At 40.2% G+C, this 20,094-nt stretch overlaps 1 protein-coding gene across 9 annotated transcripts in view; it reads right to left on the bottom strand.

The window, feature by feature from the left end:
• The window catches only part of AOPEP (aminopeptidase O (putative)), a 382,430-nt gene that overhangs the window by 120,207 nt on the left and 242,129 nt on the right, over positions 1 to 20,094 (bottom strand). For all 9 annotated transcript variants that reach the window (XR_009532789.1, XR_009532790.1, XM_060101598.1 and 6 more), the window contains 2 exons: positions 6,578 to 6,680; positions 5,820 to 5,927 (listed from right to left, as the gene is read on the bottom strand). Coding sequence is in view for 7 of the 9 variants with exons in the window: in XM_060101598.1 (XP_059957581.1) it covers positions 5,820 to 5,927; positions 6,578 to 6,680 (211 nt within the window). In the remaining 2 variants the exon portion in view is untranslated. The remainder of the gene's footprint in view (positions 1 to 5,819; positions 5,928 to 6,577; positions 6,681 to 20,094) is intronic.

Genomic DNA, 20,094 nt, shown 5'->3' on the forward strand with positions numbered 1-20,094 from the left:
ATGAGTGATTACTATGGTCATAGGGAAGGGGGAGGTAGGAGAGGCAAAACAAATAATCAAATTGTTGAAATACGGACCGTGTTGGCAGCATAAGAACTGAAAAGGAATGAAATGGTCAGGAATAAGTCATTGTTAAGCTCAAGAGAGCAATTTTACTTGGGAGGTAGAAAGATGATAATTCTGAAATACTGGGCAGATGAGGTATTCGGAAAGGAAAGGATTCAAAAATAAATTGGAAAAAGAAGAAACTGAGGAACTTCTGAGTAAAGAAACTGAATCATGGGCTTCCTCATCAATAACTAACTAGCAATATAAACAAAAACACAATCCATTAAAAAAAGTCAGCAAAAACTTCACCAGCAGCATCCACACAAGGAAAGAATACAGCTTGTGGCATAAACTTCAAAGAAACAACTAAAGAAGAAACATAAGATTCCAACACAGCCTCCAACCCTCCCTCTGTACCACCCGCTCCCTCATGCTTAGCAGGAGTGGTACTGGTGAATTGCCCAAACCCCACAAATCCTCACAAATACCCACACATTTGGAAAGAAACAGGAATATCTTTATTTTTCCTCTCTTTTTGACTGTGAAGGGACTGAAAAATGTTTGCTCAAGTGAGATGAGCAAAACCTGGGAAATAAACAACTGAGGATGACACTCTCATGAACTGTATAGGTTCTAGAGCTCTGGGCTGAATTGGAAGAACAATATTAATTGAGAGAGTACCTGCAATGGAAAAACGTGGCACCCAAATTAGGTGAAGAGAATCTTGGCTGGGGACCTTTAACAGAATTTCAAGAGTTAGTGGAGTCAAATTCTTACAACAAAGGCTGTACACAGCTCCAGAGGAGCTCTTCCCCTCCACCTTCTCCATGCATAATATCCAAACTTCAAACCGTAGCTCAGAGGGGAAGAAAAACACTCCTAAGACAAGTTGCAAAAGAAATCAAGGATAACGTTCCAATACATATGAGAATAAACAGAAGGTCAGGACAGTGCAACTCATGCTGAGAATGAGCCAGAAAAAAAGTATGGCAACTATGCAAACTAATACAACAAAAACCCACAAAAAGAGAGGGACAGAAACAAGAAGCATAGCATAAAAGACAAAGAATCCAGTCTTGAAGAAAACATAATCCAAGGCACAGAAGAAAATTCTCCATGAATGCTTTATTAAAAGATTAAAAGAAAATAATAAGAACATAAATTCAGTAAAATGAAAGCTCAGACAAGATGACAAAACAACTAAATGAGAGGAAGAGATTTCAAAGCAAAGGGAATAAATTAGGGACCAAAATAATACCACTATACAAGCATTAATAAAACAGAAACATCAAGGAAAAGAATAGCTATTAAAGAAAAAAATTAATAATTTTATAATAATAACATTATAATAAAAAGTAATATTGCTTGAGATAAACATATACTATAAAGAACAAAAAGACAAAAGCAACTAGAAAATAACAAGTACGGAGGACAAAGATGACATAACATACATATAACCAGTAACCTTGAAATTCAGAATCCTGCAAGGGAAAAAAAAAATGAATGTGTTCAAACATACAATTAAGACAATTTTACTGAAAGAAGGAAGAATAGATTCTGAGTCTAAAAATGCACAGTGTTTTCCAGGAAAAAAAACTGATGCAGACTCATGGACACCAAGCCACTTTTGATTAAATTACTAAACATCAATGGTAAAGAATTCTTCTGTCATTGAGTGGTATAAAGAGAAAAAAACAGACTGACTTCGAAAATTTCAACAGCAGTATTTAATGCCAGAAGGCAGCTGAGCAATAGCCACAAAGTTCCGAGGAAATGAAAGCATGACCCAAGAATATTATACCCAGACAGTTTGTAATTCAAATATAAAGGCAACAGGCAAACATTCTCAAGCAGCTTGAACATCAATTTGCTAACAAAATTTAGCCAAAGAAGAGTTGAATCAAAATAAAGCATTCATGAATACAGAAGCGTGGTAAAATGACTGTTAGTGAATACCGAAATCCTTTACATACAGAGCTAGGACTATGCAATGTGAAAATTATATTGTAGTAACAGCACACACTATAAATGATATAAACCTCTTAACTATGTAAAAATATTAATTAAGAACAATCTAGAATTGGGGGAAAGGTAGTTGAAGTACATAACTACTGGTTTCCTCATCTTTTACATAAGAGAAAAAACTGATGCTTTCTAAAATAAGATATATATCTAAAGAGAAAAAAACTAACAATTTCAATCTCTTCAAGATTTTCTGTGATTGAAGAATCTTTTAGGAAATGATCTCTCTTATATTTATCTGAAGTTCAAGAAAGTCTTTTATATACACCTTAGTTTCTTTTTCATGTGTTAAATCCAAGTAAAATAAAATTTAAAACATTTCATTAAAAAGCACATATAATATAATCATATTTTTAGAAAATTATTTCTAAATATGTCTTTGTATCTATACATGTGTGTACAATCATACACAAACACACATACATATGTACTATATACCCATATACACATAGATATGTGTATACATATCATATATAATATATAGAAAGAGAGAAAGAAACGGAGTGCAATTTCTAGAATGATGTTCACCAATATTAATTATAGGTAATTATGGATGGTGAGATTTTGAATGATATTTTACATTCTTCTTTGTACTTTTCTGTACTGATCACTACATTTTTTTATAATGAGTATGTGTCAGTCGAAAAAGTAATAATTTCCAAACTTACTATGGGACTGGCAGAAGGACAACTGGATATTCACATGCAAAAGAATGAAGCTGAACCATCTACCTCACACTATATACAAAAATTAACTCAAAATGGGTGAGAGACCTAAATATAAGAGCGAAAATACAAAGCCCTTAGAACCAAACATAGGAGTAACTTTTAATTAGGCAAGAAGATATTTGCAAATCATATATCTGATAAGGGACTTGAACTAGAATATATAAAGTACTCTTACAAGTCAATAAAAGACAACCCAAATAAAAAATCAGCAAAGGATCTCAACAGACGTTTCTCCAAAAAATATATACAAATGTCCAATAAGTCCATGAAAAAATCCTCAGCATAGTTACCAGAAAAATGCAAATTAAAACCACAATGAGATACCACTCACACTCACTATGATGGCTATTACCAAAAAAACCAAAACAACAAGTGTTGGTGAGGATGTGGAGAAATTGGAACCCTTGTGCATTGCTGGTGAGAATGTAAAATGGTGCAGCCCTTGTGGAAAACAATATGGCAGTTGCTCAAAAAATTGAATACCACATAATCTAGCAATTCCACTTCTAGGTATATATTCAAAAGAATTGAAAGCAGGGACTCAAACAGATGTTTGTACACTAATGTTCACAGCAACATTATTCACAAGGGCCAAGAGGTATAAATAACCCAAGTGTTCATTAATGGATGAATCGATAAACCAAATGTGGAATATACATACAATGAAATATTGATAGGAAGGAAGGAAGGGAATTCCCTGGTGGTCCAGTGGTTAGGACTGTGTACTTTCAGTGCTGAGGGTTCAATCCCTGGTCGGGGAACTAAGATCCCGCAAGCTGTGTGGCACGGCCAAAATAAATAAATAAATAAATAAAAATAAAAAGGAAGGAAATTCTGATACATGCTATAACATGGATGAACCTTGAAGACATTTTGCTAAGTGAAACAAGCCAGACACAAAAGGACAAATATTGTATTATTCCATTTGCGTGATGTACCTAGGGTAGTCAAACTCAGAGACAGAAAATAGAATGGTGGTTGCCAGGGGCTGAGGGGAGGAAAGAATGTGGAGTTATTGTTTAATGGATACAAGTTTCATTTGGGGAAGATTAAAATGCTCTGGAGATGCATGGTGGTGACAGTTGCACAACAATGTCAATGTATTGATACTTAATGCACTAACTATACACTTAAAAATGGTTAAAATGGTAAATTTTCTTATGTATATTTCATCACAATTTAAAAGGTTAAAAAGTAAAATTTAAAAAGAGAAATGAGGGGCTTCCCTGGTGGCGCAGTGGTTGAGAGTCCACCTGCCGATGCAGGGGACACGGGTTCGTGCCCCGGTCCGGGAAGATCCCACATGCCGCGGAGTGGCTTGGCCCCTGAGCCATAGCCGCTGAGCCTGAACATCCGGAGCCTGTGCTCCGCAACGGGAGAGGCCACAACAGTAAGAGGCCCGCGTACCGCAAAAAAAAAAAAAAAAAAAAAAAAGAGAAATGAGGTACTGATACAAGCTACAACATGAACCCTGAAGACATTATGCTAAGTGAAAGAAGCCAGTCACAAAAGGCCGCATATTATATGACTCCATTTATACGGAATGTCCAGAATAGGCAAATCCATAGAAAGTAGGTTAGTGGTTGCCTACAGCTGGTGGGAGGTGGAAATGGAGCAGTGACTGCTAATGGGTGTGGGGTTTCTTTTGGGGGTGATGAAAATGTTCTGGAATTAGAGAGCAGTCATGGTTGCACAACTTTGTGAATACACTAAAAACCACTGACTTGTACACTTTAAAAGGGTGAAATTTATGGTGTGTGAATTATATGTCAATAAAGCTGTTATGAAAAAACAATAAAGCTATAATTCAGAAGAGTTTAACAAAAGTAAAACTGAACAATTTGGTGGAGGGAGCACTAAGTGTTCCACGGGAAGCGGATATCAGAGCCTCAGAAGTCACAGTAAACCCAACACTCCTTCAGTGCGGCAGTATGTTGGTGAGAAGTGGTTTGGGCTATTCAGTCAACTGATCGTATAAGACTCCTGAGCCAGTTTCCAAGCTGCCTTTCCAAATACATGTTTAGGAACACCGTGCCTCCCCTCAACCAAAGAATAAGAAGAGGGTAGAGACACGGAACAGGTATCTAGTTTTGTTACACTCACGCTATTCCTTGCACATATGTTAAGATTATACATGTACATCCTTTACATCTAACATTGTGCACAGTTTGACTTCAAAGCTGTGTATGAGCACAACTGTCAAAAATCAAAAATACACATCAGTCCAATCTGTGCTGGGACTGCATCCTTTATTCTCTATCAGCTACGAGCACTGTTTTCATAGCCTCTCCCTCTTTGTTAACTTTTTTGCTATGTGCAGCTCGGCCTCACACCCGTATCAACTGACAGAGTCTCTCTCGGACAGTTTTGTGGCCAGACTGTCTGAATATTTCAGTGTATCTTGTCTTTAATCTATTTGTTTATCAAATATATATGGTGTATGTACTGTGTGCGAATCATACACTAAGTACTGGTGAGATAAAGTACTAGTACTTCGTACTGGTGTGGCCTTGTTGAGCTTATACACAGAATGGAGGAGAGAGAAAAGAAACAAATGGACCCGTAAAGGAAAATACAATTGTGAAGAACGGTGATGGCAAGGAAGGCAATGAAAAAGGCAAAGGTTAGAGAAGAACTGGGTGAATGTATATCTGCTCAGCTGGAGTGACTCTGAGATTGCGGTACTGACACTGAGACAAAGGACAAGCAGCCAACCTTGAAAAGCTCATTCCAGGTGGAGGGGAGAGCAGGATTGTTTCGTTTTTGTTTTCCAGGTCACTTAAGGTGCAACTACCCACTTCACTGTGCACAGGACAGCTTTGGGTTACAGTCTGTCCTAAACTACAGGGAGATCACCCTCCCGGAAACAACACTTCCCTGTGTCCACTTCATTAACTTCCTATCTTTCCTATTTTAAAACAAAAATCTTTTCCCTACTTTTTAATATTCACATCATCTAGTCGCCAGAAGCTACACCTCCTCCAATTGTATATCATGGACTCACAAGGACTTATAAATTACCTGGGAAAGAATCAGCTGCCCATGAAATGTGTGCACAAACTTTCTTAAAAATGAAAAATAGGTGTCATCTCCAAGTCTTCTGGCAAGGAACCGGAGAAGGAAATAGCCCTAAAAGAAAGGAAGAAGAAAAAAAGATACTTATCATGTGTTCATCAGAAAAATGCTTACAAAGTCAACTCTAACCTACCCACCAGCACCTTATGCTCATCTAGAAACTTTGGCCTGACCTGTCCCAGGCAGCCCTTTATATTCTTACCAGGAAGGTCGAGTCTGGTACTTAAGGATCAACTACTCTGCTTTCAACTGATCTACTAATGGTATCACCATCTTGTTTATCCTTGGCTTACATGAAGCCTGGATGTCCATCATGGACCAAAAGGGAAGAGGGGCCCAGCTCTTCTCTCCCTCGGCTATCAGGAAAGGCCTTTACAACTTAGAATACTTTTTTAAATCACTCCTATCTTCTACGTGGAACCTGACAGCGATTTTAAGATTCTGCTCTTCAAAGCTGACATGAAGCAGGGAGAAGGGAGGTACAGGGAAGGGAACAGTTCAGCTTCCTTTGATTCGTGCCTCATTATTTGGGTATGAAATGCTTTAACTATTGGATAATCAGAATCTGCTCAGTCAAATGTCATTACAATGTTGATGATTTTTTTGTTTTGCCCCAACCACGTTACTAACCTTCACTGTTTATATGTAAGATCTAAAAAGTGCTGCACCATAATAACTGGCTTCTGCCACTCAGATATGCTTACCTTTAAATAATGAACCTGCATGAAGACCTTCTCCGGATTGAGCCCGTGTTTGATGACAGAAGATCCTGAGTCACTCACATGGCCAGTTTTCTCTTTATTGGGTCTAAAATGATGCAGTAAAATTTTCTTTAAGTATAGCATATTCTTAACTAATTAGACCATAATATCACCTTATTTCTTATTTTCAGAGTTGCCCAACAGCGTCTTAATTCTATTCAATAGTACCAGGTATAATTTAAAACGGTTTACGTTATAAATGCATATACTGAACAGGGAGGGATTTATATCTGGGTTGGCAACCTGAGGTTGGCTACTGGCAGTATTCTACATCATCTTATCCAAGATTAAATCTTGCCAGACCCTCAAGAAATCTCAGCTCCAACATGAATTATTTAAGAAACTATACACTTTTCTTTTGGTGGGAATGTTGGACTGGGAAATGCAATGGAAAATGTAACTTTACTTGGAAGAGTAAAGAACTTACATCTTTTCCAAAAAATTCTGAAAGCCCCAATGTTATCTGCTTCTCTTGATTTGCATTTAGTAATTAAGGCTCCTTTAAGAAATATTCATACTCTAAAGCCATTTTAGAGCCACAAAAACAAAACAAGAAAAGTCACAGAGGCCCATGTTTTTAGAACAGGTAGAGACATTAGTAATCACATACTTGAACCTCCTCATTTCACAAATGAGGGAAACAGGCACACAGAAATTAAATCTGTATCCAAGGTCTCACAGCTTGTTTTGATTCATGGCGACATCAAGGATTGAAACCAATGATGTCTCCTTATTATCTATCAGTGGTTTCCATTATGCTCTGTGGTTTTAAATATTTTTTAAAATTCCCTTAATAAAATATAATTGTGTTACAGTGACAATTCAACAACTAACTAAATTCAAAGTAAGTGACAAGGTATTTATAGTTTTTAGCTGTTCGAAAACCAGTCACTTATTAGACAAACATTGAAGAGCATGTGCTGGGGTGAGGGGAAGGCAAGGGCTGACAAAAGGGCTGGCACATCAGAAAGGCAAGGCGTTGTTTTTATTTTTATTTATATATATATATATATTTAAAGATTTTTTTGATGTGGACCATTTTTGAAGTCTTTATTGAATTTGTTACAATATTGCTTCTGTTTTATGTTTTTTTTGTTTGTTTGTTTTGTTTTGTTTTTGTGGTACGCGGGCCTCTCACTGTTGTGGCCTCTCCCATTGCGGAGCACAGGCTCCGGACGCGCAGGCTCAGCGGCCATGGCTCACGGGCCCAGCCGCTCCGCAGCATGTGGGATCTTCCCAGACCGGGCATGAACCCGTGTCCCCTGCATCGGCAGGCGGACTCTCAACCACTGCGCCACCAGGGAAGCCCCTATGTTTTGGTTTTTTTGGCCGCTAGGCATGTGGGGATCTTAGCTCCCCAACCAGGGATTGAACCCATACCCCCTACACTGGAAGATGAAGTCTTAACCACTGGACCACCAGGGAAGTCCCCATTTTTATTTATATATTTATTTTTTGTTGCTGCTGTTTTTAAACTTATCTGAGGCATAGTTGATTTACAATGTTGTGCTAATTTCTGCTGTACAGAAAGTGATTCAGTTATAGACATATATACATTCTTTTTCATATTCTTTTCCACTATGGTTTATTACAGTATATTGAATATAGTCCCCAATGCTATACAGTAGGACCTTGTTGTTTATCCATTCTATATATAATAGTTTGCATTTGCTAACCCCAAACTCCCAATCCATTTGTCCCCCACCCCCCTCCCCCTTGGCAACCACAAGTCTGTTCTCTACATCTGTGAGTCTGTTTCTGTCTCGTAGACAAGTTCACTTGTGTCATATTTTAGATTCTGCATATAAGTGATATCATATGGTATTTGTCTTTCTGACTTACTTCACTTAGTATGGTAATCTCTAGATCCATCCATGCTGTTGGAAATGGCATTATTTCACTCTTTTTTATGGCTGAGTAGTATTTCATTGTATATATAGCAAGGGGTTATTTTTATTTTTTATTTTTTATTTTTTTTTATTTTTCTTTTTGCGGTATGTGGGCCTCTCACTGTTGTGGCCTCTCCCGCTGCGGAGCACAGGCTCCGGATGCGCAGGCCCAGCGGCCATGGCTCACGGGCCCAGCCGCTCCGCGGCATATGGGATCCTCCCAGACCGGGGCACGAACCCGTATCCCCTGCATCGGCAGGCGGACTCTTAACCACTGCGCCACCAGGGAGGCCCAAGGGGTTATTTTTAAAAGGTAGTTAGTGTAACAAAGTACACAGCATTTGGAATCAGAGAGACCTAGTGTTGACTCTCAATCCTACTCCTTACTACCTGTTACTCAGTAGCAGTTTACTTAAATTCTCTAATCCTCAATTTACTCACTTGCAAAAATGGGGATAACCTTACCTCTCTCCCCAGGTCACCTGGGGAATAACTGAAATAATATATGCAAAGCCCTTAGCGAGGGCTGGGGATACAGAAATTACTCAATAAACTTAATAAGATTTTCTAAAGTTAGCAGTAAATATTGCTAAATTCAAGGTTGGTCATCTGATGTTAGAGGCAATAGATTTCAATGGTTCATCCCCTTAATCCTATATGCCCGCAGACACAAACATGGAAGGGTGCTGGACCTGAACGGCAGTGCCTGAGGATGACCCAGCTTGCCAAATCAGTCCCTTTGCAGTGTGCTCTAGCTGCCAAGCAAAGAACCCCTGATTAAGTCTCTGCTGAATATTCTAGTACATTATCTCAGCAGACACAGGCTCAGAACCAGCAGATACCTAAAGGAGAGACGATGATGACCAGCCACTAGAGCTAACTGCATAGTTTGAATTTTTCTAGTTGATCCCTGACTTACGGACGTGACCATACTTGCAGGAATAACTAGTTAGTCCCTTTCATCTTGATTTAAGACTCCATTGAAAAGCATCAGCTTTATTCCTGCTCTCAAGTTTGTCCTGGAGTTGAATGTTTTTATAAAGAAAGCCATGCTGGTTTTGATAGGAAAGCCTGCCAGACACCTTGAGGGAAGGAAGACTTCTCAGTGTCAACCTGAATTCAAACCAGTTTTCCCAGCCCCAAGACAGACAGAGTTGCTGTGAGTTTCTTTTGCCCTTGAGCTCTGAATGGAGACTGTTAGAAGGGGAGGAACACAGAAGACCAACCTAAATCTCTGCTCCAAAGGCTGGCTTCCAGGCTCAAGTTTCAGATGACGACTTTAGTTGGTGCTTTTTTCCTCTGACTAAAAATGTCCTTCCAGAAAGTATCTCTCTCTTACTCTCCTCTTCCACCCTCTCCAAGTGTTCAAGAAAATTCTTTTATGCTGACAGCATCCAAGGCAAATGTACAAGTCCCCAAGAGATTCCTTTTAAAGTAGACATGGTATGGGAGAGGGCAGTGCCCAGGCGAGCTTCGTGAGAAATCAAAGGGGGCGGTTTTTATGAAGAAAAGATACTCCGCAAGTGGAAAAAGGGTGACTTCCATTTCAGTGCTATTCTGGTTCTCATAATACCACTTACTGCATGTCTGTGCAGGGAGACAAAGCACAGAGAGAAAGCAGGAAACAAATGAACTACCACTACCTACAATAACAGATGACTCTCACAGGTGAATGAAAGAACTCACACCCAAAAAGACTACATACAAATGTATGACTCCAATTAAATGACGTCAAAGAACACGCAAAACAGATCTATGAGGATACAGATCAGAATAATGGTTACCTTTGGGAGAGAGTATTAACAGAGTGGGGAAAAAAGAGGAAAGTTTCTGGGATGGTGGGATTAACTCTATGTTAATCTGAGTGGTGCTTTCATGAGGATAAATAGTAGAAATCTATTGAGCCATCTAGAAATATCTGCGCACTATAGTGTATATATATTTCCATTAAAAAGTTAAGAAAAAGTAGGGCTTCCCTGGTGGCACAGTGGTTGAGAGTCTGCCTGCTAGTGCAGGGGACACGGGTTCGAGCCCTGGTCTGGGAGGATCCAACGTGCCGCCGAGCGACTGGGCCCGTGAGCCACAACTACTGAGCCTGTGCATCTGGAGCCTGTGCTCCGCAACAAGAGAGACCACGATAGTGAGAGGCCCGTGCACCGCGATGAAGAGTGGCCCCCACTTGCCACAACTAGAGAAAGCCCTCGCACAGAAACCAAGACCCAACACAGCAAAAATAAATTAATTAATTAATAAACTCCTACCCCCAACATCTTAAAAAAAAAAAAGTTAAGAAAAAATAGATGCACATGAAACAGTACACATTTTGTGAGAATAAAATGGAATCAGTCTAGAAAAGGGGCTTTGCTGTTCATGTGCCATGAACACATGACTAGGGTTAACTAAGCTCTCTACACCTGAGGACCAATTAAATTAAAAACTTTTTAAGGACATTGTTAGAGGCGGGAAGAACTGTGGCAGATACAATTGGCTCAGTCTACTCCCATTCTCATCCACCTTCTTTCTTGCCACTTGTACAATTAAGTCTAAAAAGGTAAACACTCACTTTCCAGGTGTCCTTGAGGCTACAGAGAGTCAGAAGACGTAGTCCAGGCCAATGAGACAAAAACAGATGTCTGCTGTAGTTGGGAGTGGGGTTCTGGGAAAGCTTTTGCTTTCTTTACAAAAGGGGAAATATGACTAGTACTATTCCTCTTTACCCTAAACATGGTGGATGGAGCTGCAGCAGCCACTTTGCAATCATGAGGCAGCAAATCAACATGCTATGGAGACCCGGATGGAATGAAAGAAGGTAAACAGTCTTTGATAGTACCATTCAGATGCTGGCCAGCCCAAGACTGCCTGCCTTCACACTCACTGTATGAGAAAAGTAACCCCTATTTGTTTAAGTCAACGTTGCCTTACTATTCTATTAGTTGAAGCCAGATTCATTACTAATGGATGGAGAATTGAACCAATACTAATGGCTACCGTTCCTGTTACCTCCCTGTGCCAGGTACTCTGCCAAGCTTTTTATGTAGCATGTCCTTCTACCGTCACAAGAACCTGTGGGGCAGGTACTGTGATGATGCCCATTTAAAAGGGGAGGAAAGTGAGGCCTGGAGACGACCACAGAGCTAGTTAGTGGCAGAATTGAGGCTAGAACCCGGGTCCATGGAGCACCAAAATCCTTGCTGCATTCTGGGGCTTCCCCAAGATCCAGGCCCCCCCATCTCGGTTTTGCCAAAAACTAAGTGGAGAACCTCAGACAACATGTTGACTCTCCCTTACGCTCAATTTCCTCACCTGTAAAGAGTGTGATGAGGCTCAGGTAACATAAAAGCACTTTGTAACGTAAAAGTGTTAAGTATCTCTTCAACTTTTTACACCAGTGTTTATTTCCTTGGCTGGAATACATGGAATGTGAGAGATCAAGTTACCAAGGTCGTTTGGGCTTAAATGCCCTTGGTTTCTGTTGTACCTGGCACCAAATGTAACAACCGAGATTAGCATGACCTTTCCCCGCCCACCTCCTTCCTTTTCCCCTGCACTCACAGAAGCAATATGGACATTTAAAAAGCTGTCAGATGGCAGTGATACTTGATCCACATGATTTGACTTGGAATCAAACCTCCTGAAGAAAGAACCGATTCTGCAGGACTATCGCCAAGGGTGGGATCTGAGAAAACGCCTCTGAAAGGTGCTCAGGCATGTCAGCCGAGGTCTGAACACCTACTGCTCTGCCACAGCCCAGACAGGCCGTCTGCCAGCATTCTCTGTCTTGTACTCCTTGGCAGTAAAAGTGAGAGCCACGAGATAGCTTCATCTATAAACTTGCCACTGTAGTGCTTGAGCCAGGGACGAAGCATCCCAGAAATGAGACAGAAAGGGATTCATCAGCATTCTCACATCCCTGCTCTATCAGTGGCAGCTGCCCCGCAAGGTTTGAGGGTCCGGGAGCAGGGCGTCACTCACCCCAAAGTAACAGAGGAAGTTAAATACTACCTTTGTGGAGATCCCTGGAGACCTCTGAGCTCCAAATGCACAAGTGAGATCTCCTGGGGAAGCAGCATAACACACTGATTGGGTTAAGAATCTTGACTCTGCCACTTAAGTGCCACGTAATCTTGAGTGAGTCAGGCAACCCATAAAGGCCAGTTTTCATCTGTAAAAAGGGGACAATGATAGTGACCGTGGCACCTCATTAGGCTGTTGCAGTGTCTAAAAGTGCTTAGCCAGAGTGCCTGTTGGCATTTTGTAAGCACAATATAAATGATGCTAATCTCATCATAATGAATACTGATTGGGGTCAGGGAGTGCCAGCTAAGCCTTCCTCCGACAGGCAAAGATGTTAGAAAAACATCACCCTATAGTTACATGTGTACGATGTTATCGTTGGGGGAAGCAAGGGGAAGGGTACACAGGAACTCTATTATTTTAGCAACTACTTGTGAGTCTAACATTATTCCAAAATAAAAAGTATTTTTTAAAAAGACTAGGCACATAAATGTGGCCGTACACCTTCCCTTTGCGAGACCCCCGATTTTGAGCATAAACCTTTCAGGGGCTGGTCTGTAAGCCTGCTCCTTGTTGCATCATCATCAGAAAACAAATAAAAAGAAACAACAAATTTCAGGTGTTGCTTAAAATTCTAGAAAGCTAGGTATGGGTGTATTCCTGACACACACCCCCCTCAGTCTATACCACTCTGTGAAAAGATAACTAAAATTTTGGGTGAAAAATGGAGGCAGAATGATTGAAAGTACAGGCATTTTATGTCCTCCATTTGTTTTCGCAACAATTTTTCCATCTATAAAGTGTGTATAATGAACACTCGCCACTGCCTTGCCTTTGGACAGTGCTACCAAAGAGAACTGGACAAAAGGCTGTGCACACCTTTAACTGATGAAGCTGTATCGTGTCAAAGCTACTGGTGTTTGGCAAGTTTGATTATCTGTGTGCTTTTCACAATGGATTTAACAGCTACCCAGCATGAAGGTTTTTCCCATCGGGAACCATTATCCTATAGCAAACACAGCAAGATATCACTCCAGTGCTGAAAAAGGCAATTGATAAAATGATTTAAGACAGAAAGAGACATCTCTCCAAGGAGCCACAGGAAAGTGAAGAAGGTATATTCTGTCCCCTGATGGTGAAAGGAGAAGTCAGCTGCTGACGAGGGTGACATGAAAAGACTCTGTAGTTAGAACTGCGGAAAACACAAAAAAGTCCTCAAATTTTGCTAAGCAGGGCAGGGAAATGAATGGTGAAACTTAGAAAAGCAGGAAGTAATGAGCATTAATAAAAAAACCCAAAATAGTCCTCAGGTTTTGAATGGCCATAAATCAGAAATTCCTTTCTAAGAAATGAAATCCCCCCAAAAGAAAAAAACATGGAACAGACTAATACAATAGTCTGAGCAGTATATCATCATATTCAACACACCAAGAGGTAATTTGCACATGCTTTCAAAGGAGACGAAGAAGAAAACAGAGAGCAAGGAGTGCCCTGGAGGTTTCTGATAAGGTGGGTTGTCAGAGAACATGCACAAAAGAGGAAAGGGGGGATGCTGGAGAAAGCTCACTACAAGAGATGGGAAGCAGTAAAATCATTGCCAGGAAGGCAGAAATTCAGAATGAGCTGGTGCTAAGGGAGAGTGCCTAGGACAACAAAAAGGGCTTTTGAAGTGATGTTTGGAGCCTAAAGAAGACCAGGTGTTAAGAGGTGACAGAACGAATAGAACTACTTGACTCCCACTTTGCTTCAACTTTCCAAGGAGAATAATTTTCAAACTATACATGGTAGAACAAGCACTGTTATGTGGGAACTGATGTTTCATACTTGGGAATTGATCCTTGGTACTGGTGGAGAGGGCTCCTTCATCCTTTAAAGGAGTTCTGACTCCAGGCCCAGGTGAGGGACATGCCACAGCTTGGAAAACTTCCATCTGCAATCACAGGCCTCTGGAGGCATCAAATCATGGAGACGATGGGAAGGGGGCCGATGGAGATAGACAAATGTCATTCTGATTGCAAAGGAAGAGGGAATAAGAGGAGGGGAGGCAAAATTTTTGACTAGGTATTGAACAGATAGTTTGTGAGCACTTAGAAAATGATGGACTGCAAGGAAGCTGCATGGGATCTTGAGGGCCGCTTCCAGAAATTCACTGTGGGTATCAGGCATCCTGACTTCTGGCAGCTGGCAGAATGGATGTGGTGGTTAGCATATGGTGGCTGTTTCATGGCTTTATAGAAGGTTCAAAAACAGAACCCCAAGGCTGTTGATTAATTACTTGGTATAACCAGGAGGGAGTCCTTAGGGCTGTGCCCAAGGAATGATGTCTTATTGGCTTAACAAATTTGCAAATAAGTCGAGTCTGGAAGTCTAGCTGGTTGACTGACAGCATCTACAGTCAAGAAGAGCAACCACAGGCTGGAATGAGGATCCAAAATTAATAAAAACAATAGTTAGTAAGGACAAAGAGGTTTTTTTTTTTTGTTTTTTTTTTTTCTTTTTTGCGGTATGCGGGCCTCTCACTGTCGTGGCCTCTCCCGTTGCGGAGCACAGGCTCCGGACGCGCAGGCCCAGCGGCCATGGCTCACGGGCCCAGCCGCTCCGCGGCATATGGGATCCTCCCAGATCGGGGCACGAACCCGTATCCCCTGCATCGGCAGGCGGACTCTCAACCACTGCGCCACCAGGGAGGCCCAAAGAGGTTTTTAAAATTTAGTATTTACCTATGAAAAAGATTTAGTACATTAAATTGTCTGTAAACTCAACATGTAACAAGAGGTGACTGATGTGGCTTCCAAAACAATAAACACAATAGTAGGTGGATCAACAGCAGCAATGAGATGTAGGGAACGGGGACAGACATCATGGAAGCTGGGCTCTGGAGCCAGACTTGCCTCTGCTTGCACCCTGGCTCTGCCACTCCCTAGCGGTAGAAAGGTGGTCAATTGCTATACGCATCTGTTTCCTCATCTATGAAATGCGGAGGAAGACGGTACTAGTACCTATCTCATAGGGCCATTTTGAGGATTAAATGAGATACATGTACATAGAGTGCTTAGAATAATGTTTGGCGCATCAGAAGCACTCAATGAATGTAACTAAGGAGAAAAAAATGCATGGGAGTTGAAATGCTAAGACTGCCCTGAGAAGGTGTATGATACTAGGTTTAAAAATGAAATATGGTGTATATGTGAGTGCTTTCAACCAATCCTATTAATGCTTGTCCTTTCTTTTCTGGATTATCCAGATCAAGGGAAGCAATAATAGTTACACTCTTCACAGGTGTAACCTCAAACAGAGTGCTATATTCAGTTCAGGTGTCACATCTGGAGAAGGCCATTGTCAACAAAGAGAACAACAAGGAACCAAGCCCAAGAAGGGAATCATTCTCCCAACCCTGTGACCTAGTGACTAGAAAAGGAAAGACAACGGTCTTCAGACATGTGGACTGTTTGTGTGAGAACAAGGCGAATCCTGTGCAACTCTGGAGGTAAGGGCTTAAGAGGACAGGGCAGACTTTATAGGGAGGCAGGTTCCAGCCCAATCCAAGGAAGCCCATTCTAAGATAAGCCGTTCCCATGGGGAAGCTGCTGCTTGCTGAAGCAGTGAGATCTGGATGCTGGGAATACTCTGGTAGAAGCTAGGTGGCTGTCTGTCAGGGATATGGAAGGCTAGGCAAAATCACTTTTAAGGCCCTTTCTGACCCTAATATTCTATGATTGTATGAGATGAGAGCCCAAAGTATATTTAAGCTGCAGCGTTTAGAAGTAAAACATCATTCATCCACTGCGGTGGAATCAATAAGTTTGCTAAATCCACCAAGGGTGATTTTCATTAAAAAAAAAAAAAACTAAATGAATTAGAGGAACCACCATAACTGAATTTTATTCATCCACATATATTCAGGGATAGACTTAGCTAAAGAGTATAGAATCCAAGCAATACAAGGCTCTCATTATCTTTTTTACAGTGTTGTGTTTGAGAGGTGCATATGCAATATACCTGAACTAGTACCCTCATAAGCCAGGTTAAAAAGCGCTAAGGTGATCATAATGAAGCACAGGCTGTCAGTCTGCTCCATACATTCAGAACACAGGAATATACAGAACCTGAAAGTTACAGGAAGCCAAAGTAGAAAGGGTAAAAATGGAAAACTTTTCTTGTAATGTGTCAAAAAAACCTCCATGACTTTATCTTGGAAAGAGGCAAATGAGACAAATGCTGACTTCATTTTACAAGGGGAGACTAGACTCACGGTTTTTTTTTTTTGTTTGTTTGTTGTTTTTTTTTTTTGCTGTACGTGGGCCTCTCACTGTTGTGGCCTCTCCCGTTGCGGACCACAGGCTCCAGACGCGCAGGCTCAGCAGCCATGGCTCACGGGCTCAGCCGCTCCGCAGCATGTGGAATCTTCCTGGACCGGGGCACGAACCCATGTCCCCTGCATCGGCAGGCAGACTCTCAACCACTGCAACACCGGGGAAGCCCTAGAAGCACGTTTTGAACACTAACAGCATGTGTGGTGCTGTGTGCTGAGATAATGGGAAGGATCGTCTCATCTTATGACTCAAAGAGGAGCAGATGGTCTGTGGGAGCTGGAGAAGGACTTTTCCCTCCTCGGTGGAGGATGGTACAGTGCTGGGGACTTAGAGGTGGCAGCGGGTGGAGGGCCTGCGTGAGTCTGAAGCCCAACACACACCAGGATGTAAAACAGGACGAATAGTTGGGAGAGCAGCTCTGTTCTCAGTCTTGTGGGCAACTGTGTACTATATTTAGGTTTTACATTTAACATTCATACATTAACTCTTCAACACAGTATGGTTTGTAAAAGAAAAAAACTAGAAATTACCAACATGTCCAATGGTTAACAAATGGTTAGTCAGTCATGGAGTGTTCATACCCTGGAATATTCTGGAGCAGTTAAAAAAAAGGACCTGCATGCATCGGTAACAGAACAATAGTCAAGATTACAGGGGGTGGAAGAAACTAACACACACACTGGTGCATATACACTTGTACTTGAGGGATGCTTTCTTGGAAGTGAATCATCTCTGTGAGGGGTTGTTATACCACAGACACTATGGAGACGTCTTCCTGGCATCCAGCACTGGAAATGGCTCCTTAAGTCTCATCCAATGCCCTGAGGACAGCAGTTGCCTGCTGCCATACTTTCTTCCTCCATCTCTCCTTGGACAATTGCTGGTCAACCCTGCTAAGGCTACAGTGATGTTATAAAACCTCCAATGATTTCCATCAATCCCTCTCTTTTTTAAACAATTGAGATATAACTTACATATCATAAAATTCACCTTTTTAAACATGTAAAATTAGGTGGTTTTTAGTATATTCACAAGGTTGTGTAACCATCACCAGTACCTAATTCCATAACATTTTCATCACCCCCAAAAGAAACCCTATAAGCAGTCACTTTCCATTTTCTCCTCCTCCCCCAGCCCCTGGTAACCATTAACCTACTTGTTTTCTCTATAGATTTGCCTATTCTGGATGTTTCAGATAAATGGAATCATACAACATGTTGCCTTTTGTGTCTCGCTTCTTTCAGATAGCAAAGTGTTTTCAAGATTCATCCGTTTTTGTAGCACATATCAGTAGTTCAATTCCTTCTTATGGCTGATTAATATTCCATTGTATGAATATAACACATCATATTTACCAATTCATCCATTACTGGATGTGGGTTGTTTCCACTTTTTGGCTATTAAGAATAATGCTTCTATGAACATTCATGTACATGTTTTTGTATGGACTTATGTTTCCAGGTCTCATACATACCTAGAAGTGGAATTGCTGGTTTGTATGGTCACTCTACGTTTAACCTTCTGAGGGTCTGCTGGACTGCTTTCCAAAGGAGCTGCACCATTTTACATTCCTGCAACAGTGTATAAAGGTTCTAATTTCTCCAAATCCTCACTAACATTTGTTCTTATCTGTCTTTTTCATTATAGCTATTCTAGTAGGTATGAAGTGGTATTTCAATGAGGCTTTGATTTGCATTTCTCTGATGGCTAATAATGTCAAGCATTTTATATACTTATTGGCCATTTGTTTATCTTCTGTGGAGAAATGTCTATTTAGATCCTTTAACCATTTTTAAATTGGGTTATTTGTCTTTTCATTGTTGAGTTGTAAGTGTTCTTTATATATCCTGGATACAAGTCCCTCAGATATATGATTTGCAAATATTTTCTCCCACTCTGTGTTGTCTTTTCACTTTCTTGATAGAGTCCTTTGAAGCACAAAAGTTTGACATTTTGATAAAGTTCAATTTATTGATATTTTTCCCTCTTTGATTTTTGACCCTTTTTAGGTGTCATATCTAAGAAACTGTTACCTAAACCAAGTTCATGAAGACTTATACCTATGGCTTTTTTCCTAATACTTTTATAGTTTTAGCTCTTACATTTAGGTCTTTGATCTATGTTGAGTCAATTTTTGTATGTGGTATGAAGCAGAGGGTCTAACTTCATTCTTCTGCATGTGGATATCCAGTTGTCCCATGAACATTTGTAGAAAAGAATATTCTTTCCCCCACTGAATAGTTCTGGCACCCTTGTCAAAAACCAACTGACCATAAATGAAAGGGGTTGTTTTTAGACTCTCAGTTTTATTCCATTGATCTATATGTCTGTCCTATGCCAGTACCATGCTGTCCTGAGTACTGTAGCTTTGTAGTAAGTATTCAAACTGAGAAGTACGAGTACTCCACCTTTGTTCTTCTTCTTCAAGATTGTTTTGACTATTCTGGGTCCCTTGAATTTCCATGTGAATCTTAGGATCAGCTTGTCCATTTTTGCAAAAAAAAAAAAAGGCCACTGAAATTTTACCAGGGATTATACTGGATCTGTAGATCAGTGTAGGGAGGATTGCATCTTAACGACCCTAAGTCTTCCAATTCGTGAACACAAGATGCTTTTCCAATTATTTAGTTCTTCTTTAATTTCTTTCAACAGTGTTTTGTAGTTTCCAATAAACATTTTGCACTTCTTTTGTTAAACTTATTCCTAAGTATTTTATCATTTTTGATGTTATTATAAATGAATTTTTAATCGCCTTTTCAGATTATTTATAGCTAGTGTATAGAAACACAACTGTCTTGATGAATACAGAAGGTGTGGTATACACAATGGAACATTACTCAGCCATAAAAAAGAATGAAATAATGCCATTTGCAGCAACATGGATGGACCTAGAGATTATCATACTAAGTGAAGTAAGTCAGATAAAGACAAACATCATATGATATCACTTATATGTGGAATCTAAAAAATAGTACAAATGAACTTATTTACAAAACAGAAAGAGACTCACAGACATAGAAAACAAACTTATGGTTACCAAAGGGGAAGTTGGGGAGAGGGATAAATTGAGAATTCAGGATTAACAGATACACACTACCATATATAAAATAGATAAACAACAGGATTTATTGTATAGCACAGGGAACTATATTCAATATCTTGTAATTAACCAAAATGGAAGAGAATAGAAAAAAAAGAATATAGATGTATACATATATATATATATATGTATACATCTATATTC

Source organism: Mesoplodon densirostris, chromosome 6 (genome assembly GCF_025265405.1).
Source record: "Mesoplodon densirostris isolate mMesDen1 chromosome 6, mMesDen1 primary haplotype, whole genome shotgun sequence".
Classification (NCBI taxonomy): Eukaryota; Metazoa; Chordata; class Mammalia; order Artiodactyla; family Ziphiidae; genus Mesoplodon; species Mesoplodon densirostris.